General features: G+C 41.4%; 1 protein-coding gene across 1 annotated transcript in view; it reads left to right on the top strand.

Moving 5' to 3' along the window:
* The window catches only part of CAMK4 (calcium/calmodulin dependent protein kinase IV), a 233,679-nt gene extending 223,988 nt beyond the window's left edge, over positions 1-9,691 (top strand). The window contains exon 11 of the mRNA XM_089684741.1: positions 5,835-9,691. Coding sequence (XP_089540867.1) covers positions 5,835-5,999 — 165 coding nt within the window. The 3' untranslated portion in view covers positions 6,000-9,691. The remainder of the gene's footprint in view (positions 1-5,834) is intronic.
* Positions 9,692-24,763: the final 15,072 nt, after the last annotated feature.

Here is a 24,763-nt window from a genome sequence, read left to right as displayed (position 1 = left end):
ATGTACACCAGTAGGGGTAGTATAGTGTACATCAGTAGGGGTAGTATAGTGTACACCAGTAGGGTAGTATAGTGTTCACCAGTAGGGGTAGTATAGTGTACATCAGTAGGGGTAGTATAGTGTACACCAGTAGGGGTAGTATAGTGTACACCAGTAGGGTAGTATAGTGTACATCAGTAGGGGTAGTATAGTGTACACCAGTAGGGGTAGTATAGTGTACACCAGTAGGGGTAGTATAGTGTACACCAGTAGGGGTAGTATAGTGTACACCAGTAGGGTAGTATAGTGTACATCAGTAGGGGTAGTATAGTGTACACCAGTAGGGGTAGTATAGTGTACACCAGTAGGGTAGTATAGTGTACACCAGTAGGGGTAGTATAGTGTACATCAGTAGGGGTAGTATAGTGTACACCAGTAGGGGTAGTATAGTGTACACCAGTAGGGTAGTATAGTGTACATCAGTAGGGGTAGTATAGTGTACACCAGTAGGGGTAGTATAGTGTACATCAGTAGTTGTAGTATAGTGTACATCAGTAGTTGTAGTATAGTGTACACCAGTAGGGGTAGTATAGTGTACACCAGTAGGGGTAGTATAGTGTACATCAGTAGGGGTAGTATAGTGTACACCAGTAGGGGTAGTATAGTGTACATCAGTAGGGGTAGTATAGTGTACACCAGTAGGGGTAGTATAGTGTACACCAGTAGGGGTAGTATAGTGTTTGGAGCTGCAGTTTATCAGGTTTATTTATTAAATATTTCAACAGAATATAACAATGATGATGTCTCCATTATACATCTAAACATTGGCATAACCCTAAAGCTGGCCATAAACTGATATGACCCATGCTGATTGAAAAAAATGTTCCATACATATGCATACCTGTACGTTACCCTTTTGTTTATAGGTTGGTAAAACAAGAAACAAAAAAAGTATTACCATTACCTTCTGAAATAAATTATACTTAGCCCAACTCCATGTCAATAATCTTTTTTTGCGTATTGTTTTACTTACAGTGCTTTTAAAAAAGGGGCGCCTCTCTCTCTCTTTCTCCCCCCTCATACAGACAGGTGCCCCTCTAGGAAGGGTACCTGTAGGCACATGCCTACACTGCCTATTAGGAAATCCAGCCTTGATTCTATTCCTTCCTCTCAATAGTCAGGGTTAGGGGAAGAGAGGGCGAGGGGATGGAAAGGGGCATAAACATAGGCGAGGAACTGGATCGGAGGAGGAAGGGGGAGCAGGGGCAAGACAAATAAGGTAGGATCCAGCAGATACCTAGGGTGCGCCACCAGCCAAACGGGGTCTCATGGGGTGGAGAGAAAGGACTATCAAAGGGAGAACCCCATACCAATGATTTTATATCGCAGGATTCCTAGCCTCTATGCAGGAAGACCATACTTTACCAAATGTCTTGGGGCAGTTACACCCCATATAGGTCAACCTGTACAGAGGTAGAGTTGCATTAATTATAGATTTCTATGCGGCGAGCATTGGGGGGGGGTCTAGTACCTTCCATTTAGTCAAGATAGTTTTCCTTGCATAGTATGCAGCATAGAAAATAATTAGTATGTGCAGTGGTGGGTAATTTATCAGTTATACGAAGCAGAAGAATCAAGGGATCAACATAAATCGTAATCCCGCCAATCACATTAATGTCAGCAACCACCATCTGCCAAAATTTCTGAAACAGCAGGCCAAACCAAACCATGTGGGTAAAATTCGATTGGTGCAATATATAATTGACAATCTCTAGTGTGTGTAATACACTCCACAAATATATTTTAATTGGACAAAGTGATCCCTAGCTGAAATCATAAGTGGAATATATTGTTGGATGCCCTCACTCCAATCCTCATCCATTAGATTCAGTATATCTTGCTGCCAAGCCAGATTTGCCTGCCATGTCCTAGAAGAGTCTTTACATGTAAGTCTAAGATAGATGGATGACAAAGTCCTGTCGATATTACAGACTGTGAGAAGTTTTTCAACCGAGTGGGAGGTAAGGGTGATGGGATCTGGAAACTGCACACAAACTGTATGCCTAAGCTGTAGGAACCTGAAGTACATCCAAGAAGGAAGCTGAAACTGATTTTTTTTTTTTTTTTTAAAGTCCGCAAACGTGCAACTATAACGAAAAACCCGTAAGTGTTCACAAAAAAAGTGCAAGTGCAAAACACCACACGAAAAAGTGCACTTAGGGGTGTGCTTTGTCCTTCCCCCGAAGGGGATGGACCACTACCCTGATCGCCCGGTGCACGAAGCTCCTGACAGGGACAAGGTTCCCATTTGGTCCTCCTGGCCAAATGGCCTGGTGGACCACCGTTCCTTGTGTCCAGCCGAAGCCGGACACCCAGTACTTGGTCAGGGGACTCTCCCGAAGAGAAAACCCCCTAGGGACAGGGGAGGAAGGAACCAAAAGGCCACACATCCTCCCCCTAGACTTCAGGGTAGGCCCAAGAACCCACACCCTCCATCCTGTGAGGAAAACACACACATAAGTAAAGAAAAAGTGACAAAACGTGGGAGGTGTTAAATTAAATAAATAGAAAATAAAAAAGTGGTCGTGCCAAATTGTGCACAGACCAGGCCCTGAGGCCTGTAGCAAAAATTGCCCTGGTCCTAGCCAGAAGGCCTGGTCCTAAGGGCGCTGTGCAGAAAAAGTTTGTAAACAAGTGACCATGTGCCATTTTCACACAGTGGGGTCCCACACCCAGGTGCTAGTAGAAGCGATAAGTGAAACTGATGCTTTATTTCCACAAAGGAGCACATTTACTTTAAACAACTGGTTGTTAAAGAATAAGGCCTCCTGAGCATATGGGCGTATTAAAATACTCCTACACATGCTGGATCTTTCTGCTGGGATCTGGCAGAAAAGTGCAGCCGAAAAATGCTTGTTTTGGCATGAAAGATGCACATTTTCAGGCATATAATGTTTGAAAGTGTATGGGTGTAAACTCATTTCTGTTGTCTAGAATATTCATTCATGTACATTTGTGCATGTATGTAAATTATGCCAGAAAGCACCTTCCCAATTGCAAGTTTGGGGAATTTTTTATGCTCCTAAACGTTGCTCTAAAATACAAATCTAGCCACCATGATGTGCATGGACACACTGGATAAAACTGAGCTAAAATCAAAAAGCAGCATTTTTTCTGCCTGTGTGAATGAGGCATAAACCAAGTCATTGTTCTGTGTGGGCATCAGGAACAGGTTTCATTCTTAAAGGGTAAGTTCACCTTTCTAAAAAAAAAATAAATGCACTTTTTTTTGCAGGTAAAAAAAATATGCATTCACTATTTTTTTAGGAGCTGTGCATTTATTTATTTTTTTTCTTAGGAGCAGTGCATTTACATTTTTTTTTTTTTTGCAGGAGCCTGGAAGATATTGCACCCACGATCAGCAGATCATGGGTGAGATGCAGGTCTTCTGCAGACTGCCAATGCATCTCTCTGCCCATACCTCGTACAGGCAGGCGGTTACATACTGACAGGAAGACTTTGAACTACCTAGAGCACTCACTAGTGCCTTGGTAGTTCAATGAGAACTACAAGCTGACAGCTGCAAAGGCAGACAGCAGAGCTCTGTGAATGAATAATGCCATCGTGGGCAGAGCCCCGTATGGCCACATTCTTTTCAAATTGTGACAGCGGGTGCGGGGAGAAGATCCCAGGCTCACTGTCACAATGTGGGGGTGATCAGCGGCTGCAGGAGTGGGAATATGGTACATATTCCACCCTAAAAATGGGTAGAACATGTTTCCAAAGATGAACTTATCCTTTAAAATTAAAACTATGTGAATAAAATATGGCCATGGCCACCCTTGGCAGTGTTAGAATTTGTCCCAAACCTTTTGCTCGCTTTCTTGCTGGACAACTTGATCTGCCTGGAAATGTGGAGATAAATATAATGGAAGGCACATAATAAAAATTAGGAGTTTATATACAGAATACTGATATAGGCTCTTTTTATAATATACAAGCATCATAATACAATATTTGGGAAATAGTCCTATAAAACCAATGATAACCAGCAATAGACTTCCTACACGGCAGTTAATGCGGACCAAGTGCAGTACCTGTGGACCAATCTTGCACTGACACTTGCCAGACTTCAGCAGCTCTTGGTCTGAGTAACTTGTCTGTAGGAGCAAAACGGATGAATTGAACTTCAACATCAAAGAAATCACATTTATTTTAAAATGACACAGGCGGTGCAAAGCAGACACTTTAATAAGCTCTTGTGTATATTGAGCCATGTAGCTTTATACATTGCTTCAGGGGATGCTTGGCAGATGCATGCACTCATGTTCATACCTGTGCTATATGAGGCTTTAAGGCCTATGTTCTTATTGGACATCCTTGTTTCATTTTCTCCTGGCACTATATGACAAAAAGTAGGCCTGAGCTAACCTGCTTGTTGAAGGCATTGCGTAGAGTGCTAGCACACAGGCCCAGTACCACACCAGAGGCACTAGTATAGAAGCTTAACTTGCAAGATACAAAGCCAAATATCAGCTAGATATTGATGCTCACTGGGTGCTAAACAGTGTGCTTTATAACACTGCATGCAACACTTTGCATTGCACTTGGTGATGTAAGACTTGGATGCAGCTGCTCGGCCATGGAAACCCATTCCATGAAGTTCTCTACGCACTGTTGTTGTGCTAATCTGAAGGCCACACGAAGTTTGGAGGTCTTTAGCTATTGACTCTGCAGACAGTTGGTGACTTTTGCGCACTGTAAGCTTCAGTATGTGCAGACGCTGCTCTGTCATTTTATGTATTCTTTACATTACTTTTCTTTATATTCTTGTTCCCAGTTGCTTCCACTTTGTTATAATACCACTAACAGTAGATCGTGGAATATTTAGTAGCCAGGAAATTTCACGGATGGACTTGCAAAGGTGACAACCTATCATGGTATCAAGCTTGAATTCACTGAGCTCCTGAGACCGACCCATTCTTTCACAAATGTTTGTAGAAGCAGTCTGCATGCCTAGGTGCTTGATTTTATACACCTGTGGCCATGGATGTGATTGGAACACCAAAATCCAATGATTTGGAGGGGTGTCCCAATACTTTTAGCAATATAGTGTATATACAGTGTATATTACAACTTATACATGGAAGTATGGTTTCTAAAAACTATATATCCCAACTCCCTCTAAAATATTTAATTTCTTTTACATAGAGTAGGGAAGGGTAATTGTCTCTGCTGAGGAGATTTCCCCTTACTCCTTGTCAGGAGAGGATGTAATGGGAAATCTCTCCAATGGGAACACCTAGTAGATTGCGGAAAAGCCTATCTGTTTGGTAAGTGAAAAACAAATCTGTTGATCCTGCCAGAAATATTGTAAACTCTTAACTTCTTGTGATTTTTGCTTCTTCTGCACTGTTATCAGTTGCATTGTTCCCAGCAATCTCTGTGGATTACTGACAACCTCTCCTCTATGCTGAGAAGATGAGGCAAGAGCTTTCTGTAGTCCCAGCATACTGTCCTAAGGTGCTGCTCCTTCATAGGGACAGTACACTGAGTGAACATTGTCGCCATATACCGGAAGTGTGTTACTGGCAGGATCACCAGGTGAAAATAAAGGTAATAAAACCTGAAAAAAAAACAATAATGCAGCCACCGTATCAAAGAACTGGTAAACTGCAGTATATTTTACTTTTTGTAGGAGGGGGTCTTTGGTTTAGATATACTTTAACATACATTAGTAGGATAATTTATGATCAGCAGATGGCAATCATATGTATAGCTAAAAACTACCTTTAAAAAGACAACTGATGTACTCAAATGCTCATGTAGATCAAACTTTTGAACTTGTTTTACAGGCAGCCGTTAAAGCTGTAGTAGCTTCAACTCGTTTAGGAAGTGCAGGCAGCCACAGCAGCCACGACAGCAATAAGGCAAGCCGAAACCCATCACCCGTTCAAGAGAGCGGCCATGAAGAAAGGACAACAACAGAATCCAAACAGGAGGAAGAAGGAGCCTCTTGAGTCCGCCACCTCCATGTTTGGGTCTGGGTCTCTGCCATTTCATGCACCAGCTACATCAATCTTTTTCTGACAGGAAAGATTCCTTAGCATGGCCTTCTGGCAGTTCTTTTCATGGGGTGCAATGAAATGCACAAGTTGGTTCTACTCTGTTCAATGCATGTGACTGCTTATCAAAATAGTTACTCTGGGGGCGACCTGAGACATGGAAGGTGTAGTGCTCTTTCTACACAAGAAGTATGACGTGAGCAAATATTCAATTATAACCTTGATATGCATATAGTATCTACACTCTAGCTAGAGAATGAAGTGAGTAGTCTTTCATTTTACAATTTTATAAAAGTAATGGACTTCATAGAGGATATTCTACTAGTAGGATTTTCATTTCATATTATATCATGTTGATGGTATGAACAATAATGTTTAAAACTTATGTTTTACGTTACAGGGCCATTTGACATAAACCTTAATTTGGCTTACATAACAAAAGCTATTAATACCACACATACAAGACACATATTCCAATCCTTTATAATCTTAAAGAATTTCAAAACCCTTCCCAGATTCAACCAAATCCCAGGCACACAAATACTGTTCCAAATAACAGGTTTCTCATATTTTGGGATACATATTCATTCTGGCCAATTGTCTGATCCCTCTCTGCTCAATCTTTACACTGCCAGTAAAATGGCAAATACTTTCAGAGGGTTTGTAATGACTTTGAGTGCTCATTCACACCATAGTGCAGAGACCTCAATTTTTCTGCACGTGTTCTGCAAGGTCACAACAAAATCAATTGTTATCTATGTGCCCTGTTCACACCACAACACTGGTATTACTCACATGCCGCCCAGCCACTGTATAAATACAGCGGCAGGGCGGCACGGCTGGGCAAAAGCACGTTTTAAAACGTTTGTTTTGTAAACAGGTAGGGGGCACACGCAACGCGCGACGCCGCCCTACCTGTCCCGCCGATCACAGCTGCAGATGTCAGTCGCCGGTTCACAGCCGGTCGTTACTGGCTATGTCCCGGCGATTGGCGGCAATCACTGACAGAGAGCACAGCTGCAGTAGCTGTGCTTTCTGTCAGTTCCCTGACAGCTCCAGGACACGCTGATCAGGACAGAAGAGTTTCTGTCTCCCAATCAGTGGTGTTCCCTGCAGTACACACCCCCACCCCCCAGTAAAACACTCCCCTCACACAGTTAACCCTTTCCCTGAATAATAAATTTAACCCCTTCCTCCCCAGTGCCATTAGTACAGTGTCAGTGTTTTTTTTTTGCACTGATCACTGTATTGGTGTCACTGGGGATGTCAGTGACCCCAAGTCAGTACCCCCCAATGTCAGAATGTCCGCCGCAGTCCCGCAGTCACGCCATAAGTCGCTGATTGCCGCCATAAGTCACTGATCGCCGCCATAAGTCGATGATCGCCACCATTATTAGTATAAAAAAAAACTAAAAATCCCAGTATCTTTCTCGCCATTTGTAAACGCTATAACTTTCACGTAAAAAAGTTAATTTACACGCATTGGGTTTTTTTTTTTAGCAAAGACATGTCGCAGAATGCATTTTGGCAGAAATTTATGACTAAATTTGATTTTTAAATTTTTTTTTACTGGACATGTTTTATAGCAAAAAGTCCAAAATATTGTTTTTTTTCCTCAAAATTGTCAGCCTTTTTTTTTATAGTGCAAAAAATAAAAACCGCACAGGCGATCAAATACCACCGAAAGAAAGCTCAATTTGTGGGAAAAAAAAGGATGTAAATGTCATTTATGTACCGTATTGCATGACCACGCAATTGTCCGTTAAACTAGCACAGCGCTGTATAGCAAAAAAATGGCATAAATTGCAGTATCTATACCATAGTTTGTAGACGCTATAACTTTCACACAAAGCAATCAATATACACTTATTGGGATTTTTTTTACCAAAAACATGTAGCAGAATACATTTTGGCCTAAATTTATAACCAACTTTGAGTTTATTATATATTTTTTATAGCTGAAAGTAAAAAATACTGTTTTTCTTCAAAATTTTTGGCCTTTTTTTGTTTATAGCGTGAAAAATAAAAAGCACACAGGTGATCAAATACCACCGAAAGAAAGCTCTATTTGTGTGAAAAAAATGACGTAAATTTAGTTTGGGTGCAGCATTGCATGACTGCGCAATTATCAGTTGAATTAGTGCAGTGCCGAGTAGCAAAAAGAGGCCTAATCATTAAGGGGGGTAAATCCTCTGGAGGTCAAGTACATGCAGTTTTTTTCTGCCCAGCAATCTGCAATGTATAAACTGATGTTTCTGCGAGTAAAATCTGTGCGTCAGTTTCCATCAGTTTTTCTGCACGTATGGTGTGAACGAGGCCTAAAGGTTGTTTTCCTCTGTTTGAAAATACTTCCATGTACATTATATACTTTCATTGATATGTACTACCAGTATGGGATTAACTGACAAATTTAGAGGAGAGCTACAGTACCAGACCTGCAAGATCTTGTCACTGACCTGCACTATGGATAAAACTGGGAAGTAATGGAAAACCTTAAAGACAAACTTCAGGAAGTACAAAAAAAAATGACCCCTCCCTCTTCAATAGTTACATGCTCATTAACCTTAGGGGATGAGGATTAAGGTATAATACTTTTCTTATTCTTTCCATTGGGAGGAGCCTGCAGGAGGGAGGAATAAGGTGTTACACCTAACATGCACTGTGGGGGGATTTGCATTGCAAGGTAATTTTATTTGTAATTCCTCGAGTTAGACTTTATGTGTAACACATGATTCCACCCCCTAGTACTCTGTCCATTAAATATGTGGTTTGCATTGGAATGCAGACTTTTTTTTCCATTCCATTGCAGGTACTGACCAGTCCTATATCTGTAGCTCTTCACTATATGTGTCAGCAAACCTTCTAGTTGCATGTAAGTATTTGCCATTTTGCTGGTAGAGACTCGCCAGAGGGCAGTGACTGACACAGTTGGCTAGCATAAATAAACACATTTTTAGCTCCTTTGATATAGGTCTTGCCATGCTCTTTATATTTATATATGTCCCAGTGCTGCAAAAAGAAAAGTTACAACTTCAACATCCCATTTTTGTGTGCCCTCATTAATGCTGACGTGCAGCTAAAATTATTTTCAGTTCTAAAGCTTTAATGATTACCAGTTATCAAGTATGTGCCACATCATGCAGGCAGCTGAATTCTGGAGAAATCTTCTCTGCAGCGATGCCCGGTCTTCTTCCTGTCTCTGAGCTTCTGGCGCTGCAATGGTTAAAAACTTCAGGTCTCCAGGCTGAACTCTATAGATTTAGCTCCCTCAGGGGACTCACTCCCTCCTCCTACATTGAGATAAGTTCCTTATATCAAGACTATTATATTTAGTGCTTTCCAGAATACATAGCGCTATTAACATCAATACTGTTCCCCCATATTATTATTATTATTATTATTATACAGTATTTATAAAGCGCCAATAGTTCGCTCAGCGCTGTACATTATAAAGGGGGACAGAACATGTGACAGAACAATACCAATACAATGCAAAACATGAGGGTATCGAGGGCCCTGCTCTTTCAAGCTTACAATCTAGGAGGGAGGGGATGGTGGCACAGGAGGAGATAGCTGTGGGGGATGGAGTGGTAGGAAGAGTGGAGGAGGTCGGCAAGTTAGCAGGGGGCGGGGTAGGCTTCCCTGAAGAGATGGGTTTTCAGGGTGCGCCTAAAGGAGAGGAGAGTAGGTGATAATCTGATGGGTTGGGGCAGGGAGTTCCAGAGGATGGGTGACACCCTGGAGAAGTCCTGGAGGCGGGCATGGGAGGAGGAGACCAGGGAACTAGAGAGAAGGAGGTCTTGTGAGGAGCGGAGTGTGCGTGTTGGGCGGTACTTGGATATTAGGTCAGAGATGTAGTTCGGGGCAGTATGGTGGACAGCTTTGTACGTCAGCGTTAGGATTTTGAATTTGATCCGTTGCGCAATCGGAAGCCAGTGGAGGGATTGGCAGAGGGGGGTGGCGGAAACGGAGCGGTTGGAAAGGTGAATGAGTCTGGCAGCCGTATTCAGGATGGACTGAAGCGGGGATAGCCAGCGGCGAGGCAGGCCAGTGAGGAGGGAGTTGCAGTAGTCGAGTCGTGATATGATGAGGGAGTGGATGAGCTGTTTAGTGGTTTCTGGAGTTAGGAACGTGCGGATTTTGGCGATGTTGCGGAGGTGGAGTCTGCACGAGTTTGTTAAAGAGTGGACTTGGGGCTGGAAGGATAGGTTGGAGTCCAAAATGACACCAAGTACTCTGGCCTGCGGGGCGGGATTGATGGTGGCGTTGTTGGACATGATGGAGAAGTCAATGGGGGGTGGTGTCCGGGCTGGAGGGAAGACAAGAAACTCGGTTTTGGAGAGGTTCAGTTTAAGGAAGTGGAGCGACATCCAGTCTGATATGTCGCTCAACAGGTGTGTGATTCGGGTGGAGACCGAGGGGGTGAGGTGGGGGGTTGAGAGATAGATTTGTGTGTCGTCGGCATAGAGGTGGTAGTTGAAGCCGTGAGAGTGTATGAGTTGGCCAAGGGAGGAGGTGTAGATAGAGAAGAGAAGGGGCCCGAGGACAGAGCCTTGAGGGACCCCAACAGAGAGGGGGAGTGAGAGGGAGGTGGTGGCATTATAGGTAACGCTGAAAGAGCGTTGTGACAGGTAGGATGAGAGCCAGGAGAGAGCAGAATCTCTGAGGCCGAGGGAGTGTAGTTTTTTGAGGAGGAGGGGGTGGTCGACTGTGTCGAAGGCCGCAGAGAGGTCAAGGAGTAGGAGCACTGAATAGTGGCCATTAGCTTTGGCGGTTAGCAGGTCGTTGGAGAGTTTGAGTAAGGCAGTTTCGGTGGAGTGTAGGGGACGGAAGCCGGACTGTAGGGGATCGAGGAGGTTGTTGTCGTTGAGGTGAGAGCATAGGCGGGTGTAGACTAGGCGCTCGAGGAGTTTAGATGTAAATGGGAGCAGGGAGATGGGTCTGAGGTTGTTCGGGTCATTGGGGTCCAGGGAGGGCTTTTTAAGTATGGGGGTGATGTGTGCATGTTTCAGAGGGGAAGGGAAAGTGCCGGAGGAGAGGGAGAGATTGAAGATGTAAGTGAGGGAGCGTAGGATGGAGGGGGAGGGAGGTTGTAGGAGTTGTGAGGGGATAGGGTCAAGGGGGCAGGTGGTGAGGCGGGCATCAGAGAGGATCTTGGAGACTTCTTCGATGGTAGTAAGGTCAAAGGTGCGGAGTGTTGGGGGAGCTTCAGTATGAGGAATGTAGGGTGGGGTGGGAGAGGAGGTCAGAGCAGTGGTGGGGCCGTGGGAGAGGGGTGTAGAGGGGGTAGCTGAGTGAGGGGGAAGGGGGTTGGAGGGAGTTTGAGCAGCGACGAAGTCCCTGTGGGTTATGTCGAGGGGGAGGGGGGATGAGGGGGTAGCTGTGTGAGAGGGGACGGGTTGAGAAGGCGTGTGAGTTGCGGCAATGTCCTTGCGAATTGTGTCAATCTTGTTTTTGAAGTGATTGGCAATCTCAAGGGCAGTGAGTGAGGTGCTGGGTGGAGGTGGGGGTGGCGAGAGTAGAGAGTTGAAGGTGGAGAAGAGTCGGCGAGGATTGGAGGAGAGGGCCTTGATGAGGGTCAGGAAGTAGGCTTGTTTGGCAGTATGGAGGGAGGAGGTGTAGGTGTGGAAGGCTTACAATCAAATGTCCCTACCACACTTTAGTGCAAATTAACCTTTGGAGTGAAATTAACCTATCAGTAGACATGGGTAGACAGGACAAAGAGCTGCAAGAGAAGAGTGACAGTATTCTATGGGCCCCAGCTGCAGTATTATTACTGGACAGAGGTCAGCTGATTGAAAACATCATACCCCTTTATACCACTATAATTCTTAGAAATAACAGGAATTATCTTACTGAAGCATTTGGGGGGATACTCGAATGTATACACCGCTCTTCTGTTCACCCATTGCCTTAATGCTTACAATCCCAATGTTTGGCTGTGCATAGAAGTAGTTGGTACCCTAGACAGTCTATGCTGCAGAGACAGGGGAGGCTGGGAAAAGAAGTGGGCAATGGGTGAACAGCTTGGAAAGCCAAGATTTTACTATAACTTCTCTAGTGAAGGATGTTACAGAGGTTTATTACCTCTTCATATTCTCCATCAGATCACTTCCTAGTCTATTTCTGATAAGACACAGCATATTTCCTTTAACCACTGAATGTTATTAATGGCATTTTTATATAAACCCAATGGTAGTTTATGTCTGCTGGCCCTTTAGATTCTTGATTAGAAATGTTTTAAAGAAACAATATATGCATTAAAATATATCTAAAGCCCAAACTTTGTTTCTAATTTTGGGTAGAGTAGGAGGGAGTTAGGACTGCTGTCATTTTTTTCTTTTTTTTTTCTGCCAACAGTGTCTCATTAGGAAGATTTCCCTTCTCTTCCTGTCCTGTAGATTCAGCAGTAAGTGGGAGGATTTCTTTGCAAAGTGAAGGTGATCCCCTCTTAGTTGTTATAGGAACAAGTGTCCCCATTGAAACATGTCCCATTTTTAATGCTGCCTTTGTTTCCTGCAACTCGAAATGTTGCATTTTTCCTCACTTTTATTTCCAGTGGCCATAGATAAACTTGGGCGTCTTCTGAACCCTTCTGCAGTTTGAACGCCAATTTTTTTTGTGCTCCAGTGGGCTATGGGTTGACTAATGCTTCACCCTGCATGGGAGGATGCCTGAGCTCATCTCTATCTGTGACACTGGTGATCAGGACAATTAGGGCTCAATTACATATGTGGCTGGGGGGCCTTAAAATGTGGTTTTACCACCCCCCAACCACTCCCCGTTAAGCTGCAAAGGCAGAAGATGGGTGTACAGATGCTGCACACGCAATGCCCAACTTCATGGCAAGAATTACCCCCCTGTCACTGCTCCCAAATGCAACCCTTCCAACTGAATCATAACCACCCCTCTATGCATGCAGTTGAGGAACAATGGTGCAGGCTTTTAGGGGTTAAAATAGGCAGTGAAAAGCCAACATAATACCTCCTCATTGCCTGAGTGGACCACTATTTAGAAAGCAAACGCTTTAGTAAATGAGCACTTAGAGAGCACTTATGTTCCTAATAGGGACACAAACAGCAATAAAAATCTGACAGTAGTTCTAATATCTCAAGACTCTATCAAAATCTAAAAAAAAATGTTGGTGCTTAGTTATAGTTTAATATAAAACATTCCACTGACACAGCATGAATGCACAGGCTCAAGAGGTGTATTGTGGTACACCAACATGGCATGTATGAAGAATGCCTTATTATTACAATTTATATACAGTATTTTATTAATCAGAACGCACTTTCATAGATTTTTTTGTCGATGCATTGCCTAAACAATGTACAATTAACAGCAAGTGAAGTACAATGTGTCAACACAATATGTGTATAACTGAATTCCTTTTTGTTTTTTGGACACTGGATAATAACAAGAGATTATTGGTTTTGTTTAACTGAATAGCAAGAAGAGAGATGGTGTGCAGTCACATGTAGCAGCCAATAAGAAATAGGTTGTTATTAACATGTTCCTCTTCAGATGGATAATTGGCTGGTATGGTTTACTGTGTGCACTTGCTCTTTACATGCTTATTAAATCAGTGTAAGGAAAAAGGAGAAATGCAAACTGTATAATAATTGTAAAGAGAGATTTAATATAGATGACCGTCATTTATGCTATTTATGTTTAAAACAAAACCTTTATGAATGAACATTCACCTCCCAAATTATTATAATTTTTTATTATTGTTATTAAAATATTCAGCAGATTTCTTTGCTACTGTTCTCAAAAGTGTTTTCATTTCTACGTCAAATGCAGAAATCAGTTGCATGCAATAGAGTGCACAGTTGATATTAGGTTGAATATGTTCTGTGCATGCATATAGAACTGGAGTTGGAAATTCATGTTATATGTGGAGCCCGGTGGGCTAAATCAGTCCTTAGGGCTCATGTACATGGAGCGTTTAGAAAACTCTTCTGAACGATGGAAACTGAGTGCTGGAAAACGTAGGTTAAAAAAAGTCAGTTTAGCCGTGTTTGCATACCGCATTTATGCACGTTTACGTTTAGAAGCGTTCTTAAAGATGACCTCAGGAGACCTTCCCAAATGCCCAGAATGCACTGAAAAATAGTAAAAAATTAACTATTTCAGACATTTTGAAAGAAATAGAGAGAGCAGAAGCAGAGAGAGCAGTATGTGTTGAAATTACCTGTCTTTTCTGGTTGTATTCACTATGGATCCATCATGAGCATAATGCAGCATGTTCTACCAGTTGTCCTTTGTGCGAAACCTGGAACTGACTGCGCTGGTGTATTAGGTCCATTTGAATACATGGAAAACGCTTTGCATGCATTTCTGATAATGAAAAAAGGCTCTGGACAACATCTGGACATGTAACAGTTAAAAAACGCTTCTAAACGCAAACGCTGATAAACAGCATTTACAAGCGTTTGGAACGCCGGTAAAATCTACTCCTGAACGCAAGTTGGTGCGTTAAAAAAAAAAACCTGTAAATTCAACTGCCTGTAAATGTCTATGTGTACATGGACACATAGGAAAAGATTAGGGAGACTTCAGGGGCTGCTGAAAAAAACGCTGAACAGCTCCTGAACGTCAGTTTAGGAGCTTCGGTGTACATGAGCCATTATATAAATCCTTGCCACTCCAGCTATGGTAAAACTATCAATACCATGAGACATTGCAATACTCTGACAGCCACAGGTATGGCATCCTGGAGGCTGAGGCGTGATGGGATTTGTAGTTTCACAACAGTTGGAGTGCTGTGGTTACCTGACCCAGCTCTACAATCTCTTTAAAGGAGAATATCTAAACTTTACTACCAATGGATTAAAACTGATTCTGCAATCAGAGGCTGTGCATTGTATTCCTCTTGCAGTCTGTCCTGACTACACAAATTGTCTGTGAACACACAATCCACATAGGCAGAGCAGACTGAAAGAGTAATTCTTGTTAGATAGGAAAATTGGATGGGAGCTGGAGAGACATTCAATCTCACCTGTCCTTGGGTAGTGGTTTTATAGGTGCCACACTCCTATTTAATCAGAAAAAAAGCAAAAACCCTAAGGCTGGCCATACACTATACAATTTTCTGTCCAATTTCTGCCCAATTTCCTTTAGTTTTACCTTCAACTATGTAGTGCAAGAGCCTGCCTAATTGGATACAATTGAAAGTGTTGTTAGGTTGGCCTCCTATTATATGGTTTTTGGTAAATCTAAACCAAAAATCTCAAGAAAATTGTATAATGTATGGCCAGCCTTACAGAGGAAAAACTACTGGGACTTTTCAAGGCACCATGTCATATGAAAGTATAGAAATGCACACATGGAAACACTAGATAAAATGGAACATGTTTTATTATATTTTTATAAAAAAAAAAACATTCAAGTGGTAAGAAAGACAACAGCCAAAATAGGCACATACATAATAAAACAACAAAAACTAAATATTTTTTCTGAAAGAGTAACTCCACTTTTGTTGAGAAAAAAATATTCACCCTCTGGGTGATCTACAGTATGTACATTGCAAGGATTTGAACAAACTTTGTCGCAGGTTCCTACCTTTTTTTATTAGGAGGAAACAGCTGTTTGTTTGTCAGTGTCCGTGTGCACACTGAATCTGTATGGGAGTGAGTTTATAATCATCAATATGCTGTTGCACCTGCAGGGTTCTAATGAGGAAAGTGGCAAGGTCTACATCCCTTTAGAGTTCATTTCCCTTTGGCAGTATCTCACCAAAAATTACATTTTTATTGCAGGGGATGCCCAAAATCTAACTTGTACCTTAGTGCAGATTTCTGGGAAAATCAATGAGCTAATCACACAAGCAGGAAATGACATTTCTGGGGGGAGCTCCATACACCATCTGTGTACAGAACACTTCCAGGTAGCCATATTGCATTGGATTTTCTAGAAAATTACAGAGCTGCAGATTGAAAAGTAAAGGTAATTTTTGTAAAATAACATTCCAATAAATATGACTTATGTCAAAATTGTATATACTGTAATATTTTTTTCCCCCACAAAAGTGTAGTTACCCTTTGAAGACACATTTTTGGGAGATGGGACTTGGATCCAATTACCTAAACACACCACTTTTATTTATAAAATGGTATAAAAAACAGAAAGGGTGTACAAAATAAATGATTACAATTGCAGGTGAAATGAACTAGACTAGACTAGAAATACGAAATGTACTTTAGCAAATGAGTGCCAAGAGATCTATAAACACTCAGAGATATAGGTCTATTACAACCATAAGGAACCAGACCGCTGCTGCACTCCACTGATTTCTGAACAAAACGTCAATGTCATGTCTGAAGGTCAATTGATTGCAGGTCGTTCAGGAATGACTTTCAAGTAATAATCAGATAACTCTGTTTGCAGGCACAACAACGGCAGTATTTCTGGATTAAGTATTATTTGTCCTAGATTAATGCTCAGTAACTAAACTAAATACAATTTAATGCTCAGTGCATCTACAGAAAATAAAATGGCACAGCTCACCTATTAAACACAGTGAGGGGAAGGTAATCTACAAATACCAGATTGAATCAAAGTTCTATTTCGTGGGCATTTCATAACAAGCAATTTATAAACAAATGATTGATTTTTTTTTAATAATTTGTACCTGTATAGCAGAATGTGCACATTTGGAACATTTTGCATACATTTACTTTTTTTACTGTTACTGTGCTTTTAAACTAGTGCTAAGATTAGAAAATTTGGGGTTGCCTCTTTCAACTGGATCTCCCTGCACCTCTTTTTATGAAATTAGAGTGATTGTAAAGGTTCAAATTTAAATATTTAAAAAAAAAACAAATATTATACTTACCTGCTCTGTGCAATGGTTTTGCACAGAGCATCCCTGATCCTCCTTTTTTTGGGTCCCCGCTTACACTCCAGACTCCTCCTACCAAGTGCCCCCATAGTAAGCTGCTTGCTGTGGCAGCATTCATGTGGGCTCAATCCCAAACTCAATCCCAAGCCGCACTCTGTGTGTCCATTGGCACACAAAGCGTGGCTTGGTCACGCTCCTGCTCTCTGCCAATTCCTCCTGCTGCTGTCTCTGAGCCTATGAGGAATGGAGAGAGCTGCTGCTCCTGTGCACAGCACTGGATTGAGATCGGGCTTTTGGGGGGCAACAGCTTGTTCCTGCAACAAAATAATAATTGCACAGTGGGTTAGTGGTTAGCACTTCTGCCCTGCATGTGAGGTGGGACCTTAGATTGAAAGTGTTGGCGCAATATAAATACCTGTAATAAAGAGTATTTACGTTGTACTTCCAAGGGGTCACAAAGCCAAAAGAAATGTTCAAAACATGATAAATGTGTCAAATAATGGCTAATGGATTCAGCCATAAGTGTGTCATTAGACTTTTAATATACAATGCGCACAAAAATTAAAAGAAAACTTTGTAATCAGAGTATAGCATCAAGTCAATTAAACTCCTAGGATATTGATCTGGTCAGTTAAGTAGCAGAGGGGGCTGTTAATCCATTTCAGCTGCTTTGGTGTTAAAGAAATTAACAACAGGTGCACTAGATAGGCAGCAATGAGACAACCCCCAAAACAGGAATGGTTTTACAGGTGGAGGCCACTGACAATTTTTTCCCTACTCAACTTTTCTGTTTTTCACTAGTTTTGCATTTGGCTAGGGTCAGTGTCAGTACTGGTAGCATGAGGCGATACTTAGACCCTACAGAGGTTGCACAGGCAGTCCAAATCCTCCAGGATGGCACATCAATACGTGCTATTGCCATGAGGTTTGCTGTGTCTCCCAACACAGTCTCAAGAGCATGGAGGAGATTCCAGGAGACAGGCAGTTACTCTAGGAGAGCTGGACAGGGCCATGGAAGATCCTTAACCTATCAGCAAGACCTGTATCTGCTCCTTTGTGCAAGGAGGAACAGGATGAGCACTGCCAGAGCCCTACAAAATGACCTGCAGCAGGCCACTGGTGTGAATGTCTCTAACCAAATAATCAGAAACAGACTTCATGAGGGTGGCCTGAGGGCCAGACATCCTCTAGTGGACCCTGTGCTCACTGCCAGACACCATAGAGCTTGATTGGCATTTGTCATTGAACACCAGAATTGTCAGGTCCACCACTGGCACCCTGTGCTTTTTACAGATGAGAGCAGGTCACCCTGAGCACATGTGACAGACGTGAAAGGGTCTGGAGAAGCTGTGGAGAACATCGAGCTGCCTGTAACATCATTCAGCATGACTGTTTTGGTGGTGGGTCAGTGATGGTCTGGGGAGGCATATCCACGGAAGGACACACAGACCTCTACAAACTAGACAATGGCACCCTGACTGCCATTAAGTATCGGGATGAAATCCTTGGACCCATTGTCAGACCCTACGCTGGTGCGGTGGGTCCTGTGTTCCTCCTGGTGCATGACAATGCCCAGTTTCATGTGGCAAGAGTATGCAGGCATGGCCCCTATGCTCGCCTGACCTAAATCCAATAGAACATCTCGGGGATATCATGTTTCAGGCCATCTAACGCCACCAGGTTGTACCTCAGACTGTCCAGGATCTCAGTGACGCCCTGGTCCAGATCTGGGAGGAAATAACCAATCCGTTGTCTCATTAGGAGCATGCCCCGACATTCTCAGGCATACATACAAGCATGTGGGGGCCATACAAACTACTGAGTACCATTTTGAGTTGCTGTAATGAAATTTCAGCAAATGGACTAGCCTGCTGCATCCCTTTTTTCACTTTGATTTTCAGGGAGTGTCTTTGAATTTAGTCCCCTGTAAGTTTATAATTTTCATTTCTATCAAACGATAGGGCATCCTTACGTTCCTAACATATTACCCAGTCCATATTAGTATAGATGTAGTGTACATACAGTGGGGATCGAAAGTTTGGGCACCCCAGCTAAAAATTTGTATTAATGTGCATAAAGAAGCCAAGGAAAGATGGAAAAATCTCCAAAAGGCATCAAATTACAGATTAGACATTCTTATAATATGTCAACAAAAGTTAGATTTTATTTCCATCATTTACACTTTCAAAATAACAGAAAACAAAAAAATGGCGTCTGCAAAAGTTTGGGCACCCTGCAGAGTTTATATCTTGTACTGCCCCCTTTGCAAGTATCACAGCTTGTAAACGCTTTTTGTAGCCAGCCAAGAGTCTTTCAATTCTTGTTTGAGGTATCTTTGCCCATTCTTCCTTACAAAAGTCTTCCAGTTCTTTGAGATTTCTGGGCTGTCTGTCACGCACTGCTCTTTTAAGGTCTATCCATAGATTTTCAATTATGTTGAGGTCAGGAGATTGTGAAGGCCATGGCAAAACCTTCAGTTTACGCCTCTTGATGTAATCCCCCGTGGATTTCAAGGTGTGTTTAGGATCATTATCCATTTGTAGAAGCCATCCTCTCTTTAACTTCAGCTTTTTCACAGATGGCATCAAGTTACCATCCAAAATTTGCTGAAATTTTATTGAATCCATTTTTCCTTCTACTCGTGAGATGTTCCCTGTGCCACTGGCTGCAACACAACCCCAAAGCATGATTGATCCAACCCCATGCTTAACAGTTGGACAGAAGTTCTTTTCATTAAATTATGTGCCCCTTCTTCTCCAAACGTACCTTTGCTCATTCCGGCCAAAAAGTTCAATTTTAACCTCATCGGTCCACAGAACTTGTTTCCAAAATGCATCAGGCTTGTCTATATGTTCATTTGCAAAGTTCAAACGATGATTTTTGTGGTGAGGACGTAGAAGAGGTTTTCTTCTGATGACTCTTCCATGAAGACCATATTTGTACAAGTATCTCTTTATAGTGGAATAGTGTACCACAACTCCAGTGTCTGCCAGATCTTTCTGGAGGGATCGTGCAGTCAAACGTGGGTTTTGAATTGTTTTTCTCACAATCCTGCGAGCTGTTCTGTCTGATATTTTTCTTGGTCTTCCAGATGTTGCTTTAACTTCCACTGTTCCTGATGACTGCCATTTCTTAATTACATTCCGAACAGAGGATATTGACATCTGAAAACGCTTTGCTATTTTCTTATAGCCTTCTCCAGCTTTGTGAGTGTCAACTATTTTCAGTTTCAGTTTTCTAGACAACTGCTTAGAAGAACCCATGGTGCTGATTGTTGGGGCAAGGTCAGATGAGTCTGGGCATTTAAAACCTTTGAGATTGACATCACCTGGTCTTCCCAGACGATGATTGAGAACAATCCATGACACTGGCAGGTCTCAGCTTTGCAAAGGGGGCAGTGCATGCTATAAATTCTGCAGGGTGCCCAAACTTTTGCAGACGCCATTTTTTTGTTTTCTGTTATTTTGAAAGTGTAAATGATGGAAATAAAATCTAACTTTTGTTAACATATTATAAGAATGTCTAATCTGTAATTTGATGCCTTTTGGAGATTTTTCCATCTTTCCTTGGCTTCTTTATGCACATTAATACAAATTTTCAGCTGGGGTGCCTAAACTTTCGATCCCTACTGTATGCAGGGTTGGACATAAGTGGAGAGTCAATTCCACTGTTTTAGACCATGTGAGCTGAATGCACCTTAATCAGTTGCATTGTGAAGATGTCCAGGAAGCAAGTTAAGATACTGTATATGACTTTTGTTGATCCTTCAGATAAGTAATGCTTTGGTTTTTCAGCTCTTTAAAAGTCATCAGACCAGTCTTAAACTGTATTTTTTTTTTACTGCCAATCAATGTAGGGTGTATAGACACATAGTAAAGTTGGAATAGAGGCTGGATTTGTTAGTAGTATAGCTCTAGTTTTGGCACTGATTGTATGTTTTTCTAAAGGTGTTATATTTAAAGTACAATTGGCACAGTATTCACCATGTCCAAGAGAACAATAAAAGGTGCCTGTACACAGCCTAACAGAACTAAGACTATTGCTTACTACATACTACATCCATTCACACAGATGTATATACAACATCCACAGATCACTCTCCCCTTTTGTCAAGAATACAGTTCAAGTCAATTATGTGGAATCAGGGCAGGTACACAAGTACAAGTGCAGCGGTCTATGACAATATAGCAGAAGAGAAAGTCATCCATCTGTCACTGGAGTTCAGACATGGTAACCAAATTTTATAAAACCTGTTAGACCACACTCATGAATATGATTTTATATTTACAACGTTCCATAGTTAATTGATAAATGACTTGCTGTAGGGTTGGAGGACTGATGTAGAATTGCCTTCCTACATGTATGAACAAGTGGTATGGAGTCATTGAGGATGCCTAGAAGACAAACATCCGGGGTTAATATAACAGGAAAGTGCAGGTGGGTATCAGCAAGATATTAGGCTATCTCAGAAGGTACCAATACAGGCACACATCCAGAACTGGCTGTATTAGTTGCCAAACATTTGTGGTATACTTGCAAAGGATTGTAGTAATTCAGTCAGGAGAATGAAAGTACATGGATTAGTGTTGGTAGTTCTTCATGGGGAATAAGGTGCTGGAATTTTACTATGTAACTCAGGTAGAAGCAAACGTTTATGCCTACAGCTCAGCTTCTACCAGCTGGAATCCATTCATTCATTCATTCAAAAGTTCCCTTTAAGAGAGCATTATTGGTTGATGCTGGATCTTGTAGGCCTGTCTAAAGGTAACATTAAATTGCAACCACCAGAGGCTGTACTGTATAGTATTGCCAGCCATGACTAGGGCCTAACATCCGAAACACATTGACTCTCTGTGTGGATTTTATGCATTGTTCTTTTTAATAGAAGGCTATCTACTTGTGCTTTCTACTGAAGTGCCAGCATTTCCTTGAGATCCACATGCTGTAGGGCTTACAGCAGCCAATAGCTTGAGCACCGATGAACACACTCAGTGTGATTAGGGAGAGGAGGTAGCAGCACAGTGTGTCTTGTTTCCAGAGGCTGTACTAAACCGGGCTCTAACAAGACTCTGATGAAGAGGGGATCGCCCCTCGAAACGCATCAGTCATTTGAGGGTCTTGTGCTTTGGGAGCTGACCTGGTGACGTGATTGCTTTGGATACTGATATACAGTTGTTTGTGACCATATATATCTCCTTTTAACTTAATAAAGTTAACTGTCAGGTAATGCACTAGGCTGGTGCGCCCTCTTTTTCCATGTTTTGCAGTTCTTTGAGTGTCTCCCGACCCTTAGAGGGCACCAAGGCCGGTGCTGATACTGGATGTTTTCAAGGACCGGAAATATTCCCATCATCTTACCACTCTTGAGCGCAGGAGACGTTCTTCTTGTTCTTTGGCTGTACTAAACCTTACATGACAACACAGATAGATGGAATTAATCTTGGACCTAGTACTTTATTTTTTGTTTTGTCAAACACCAATGAGCTTGTAAAGACTGTATGCCATTTAGCTAAATACATTCTTGATAAGGTTACTACTGAAGGTTCAGATTCATGCCTTCAGAAAGAACACATTTGTTTTAGCTAAGCTTGGCAACAGATTTTAGAAGTGATAACTTGGATAAATGTCCATTTTGGTAGTTAAACTGAAACTGGCATGTGTTTATTGCAGACACAAGTACCATTACCAGCTTGGAAGTCATCATTGAATTTCACATTATTTCTGTATAGATCATTAGACAGTCATCAGAGAAGTATGAAAATATCAAGACAAAGTTTACATGAGCTATCGACATGTGTAGGATGACTAAGGGCTTGTAATAATATCATCACAATCTGATGATTCAGATCAATTCATTGCACCAGGTTTCTGCAAGGAAACATAGCAAAGAATGTGCAGAAACTAAAATCATGACGACACACACCACAGATACAAATTAATATGTACTGATATGACTTTTATGTATTACTATGTTACTATAAACAAGTCCAAACTTTCAGTTCAGTTTTCGAACGCCTCGGTTAACATAATTTTTCGGTTTACGAATGAAAATCCATTGAAAATAATGCCTTGGTTTACAAATTGTTTTCGCAATACGAACGGATTAATTGGTTTTCAATGCATTTATGATTTTTATTTTAATCATGTCCCTGTACAGTACTATGCCTTTAAAGTACACTTTATAAAGAATTTTGAACAGATAAGACTTATTTTTACTTTTTTCTGACCACCGGAACGGATTAATTGGTTTTCAATGCATTTACAAATTTTTTTAAAATCATGTCCCTGTACAGTATTTATGCCTTTAAAGTGCACCTTATAAAGAGTTTTGAAAAGATAAGACTTTTTTTTTACTTTTTTCTGACCTCTGGAACAGATTAATTGGTTTTCAATGCAATGGGAAACCGCGTTTCGGTTTACAAATTTTTCACAATACAAAAAGTCCCGCAGAACACATTAAATTCGTAAACTGAGGTACGCCTGTATAATCATTCAGTGAACTGGTTCTATTAAGAAAAACAATAGAACTGAAGATTTGAACCTGACCTTTTGACCTTTGACCCTGACCTTGACCCAAACAATAACTCTGGCACTGAACTAGATCAAACCTTGATCTAAGTATTTTTTCTTTTATTTTTTAATATTTATTTTTTACAAACATTTTTTTTTCTCTCTATGCCAGCAGTTAGATACAATGAAGAAACATTAATCTTCTTTAAAGTTTATGGAATTTTCCAAAGCCCCTTTCAAAGGGAGTGCAATGTCTCTGAGGAATATTGTATAGATAGATGCAAGCTTGGTGCATTTTCCTTATATTCTTTGGGGAATAATCTAGGATCTGGTGACAGTATGATTAACTAGCGGGGTTATCCACACAAATATATGAAAAATTTATAGGTTTAACAAGACATTTATTTAGACTTCATTTAGGATGTATTTGAGATGCACTTGAAAATATTAAATATTTGCAAGATTATCTTTTGTTAAAGTTCTCATTTATTGCCAGGTTCACTAACAATTTCTTCTGAAAGGAGTAGTAAATGTAAAAATACCGAATTCATCTAATGTGAACTACACGTATTGTATTTACCATGCAATTAAGATATTTTCCAAGAACAGCAGCTAAATTAAAGGTGAATTCTAGTTGTGATCTGTATTGCATTGTTACATTGGTCTTCTGTGACCCAATGTACAGTAAGTATGCACATTTCATACATGAGGGACAGCTGTTGAAGCTTGAAGTCACTTTAGTAGTCAGTGGCGCCATTTTCCATGTCCTTCAAGGGAAGGGAGATGGTACAGAACTTGAGCAGGACCAGGAAGATTACAACTTTCACTGTAGTAGTGCCAACTGCTACAGTGATTTATCAGCTTCTCCAGCGGGCCAATATGTATGAGATGTGCCAGACTGGACCAATATAAATATGGGGAATAAAACAAATCAGGAAAGACTTCAGGAACTTAATGTTTACAGTCTTGCTTGAAAGGTTTTTTTAATGTTGAAATTCCAACACTCCTGGGACACAGATCACTTGTGTTTGTACATTGCTTTTATCTGTGTTTACGTGTGGCTGCAGTTAGCTACATAGTTACATAGTTAGTCTGACTGAAAAAAGGTAAAAGTCCATCCAGTTCAACCATTAAAAAAAAAAAGTTATAATCCTACACCACACAGTTGATCCAGAGGAAGGCAAAAACCCAGCAAAGCATGATCCAATTTGCTCCTGCAGTGAAAAAAATTCCTTCCTGATCCCCCGAGAGGCAATCAGATATTCCCTGGATCAACTTCACCTATAAATGTTAGTATTCAGTTATATTCTGTGTATCTAGGAAAAGAATCAAGGCCTTTTTAAAGCATCCACTGAGCTGGCCA

This window comes from Staurois parvus, unplaced genomic scaffold (assembly GCF_062004578.1).
Source record: "Staurois parvus isolate SC_StPar_1 unplaced genomic scaffold, SC_StPar_1.0 ptg000354l, whole genome shotgun sequence".
In the NCBI taxonomy this organism is placed as follows: Eukaryota; Metazoa; Chordata; class Amphibia; order Anura; family Ranidae; genus Staurois; species Staurois parvus.
Note: the sequence above shows the minus strand (reverse complement) of the source record. Positions and strands in the feature narration are given on the sequence as shown.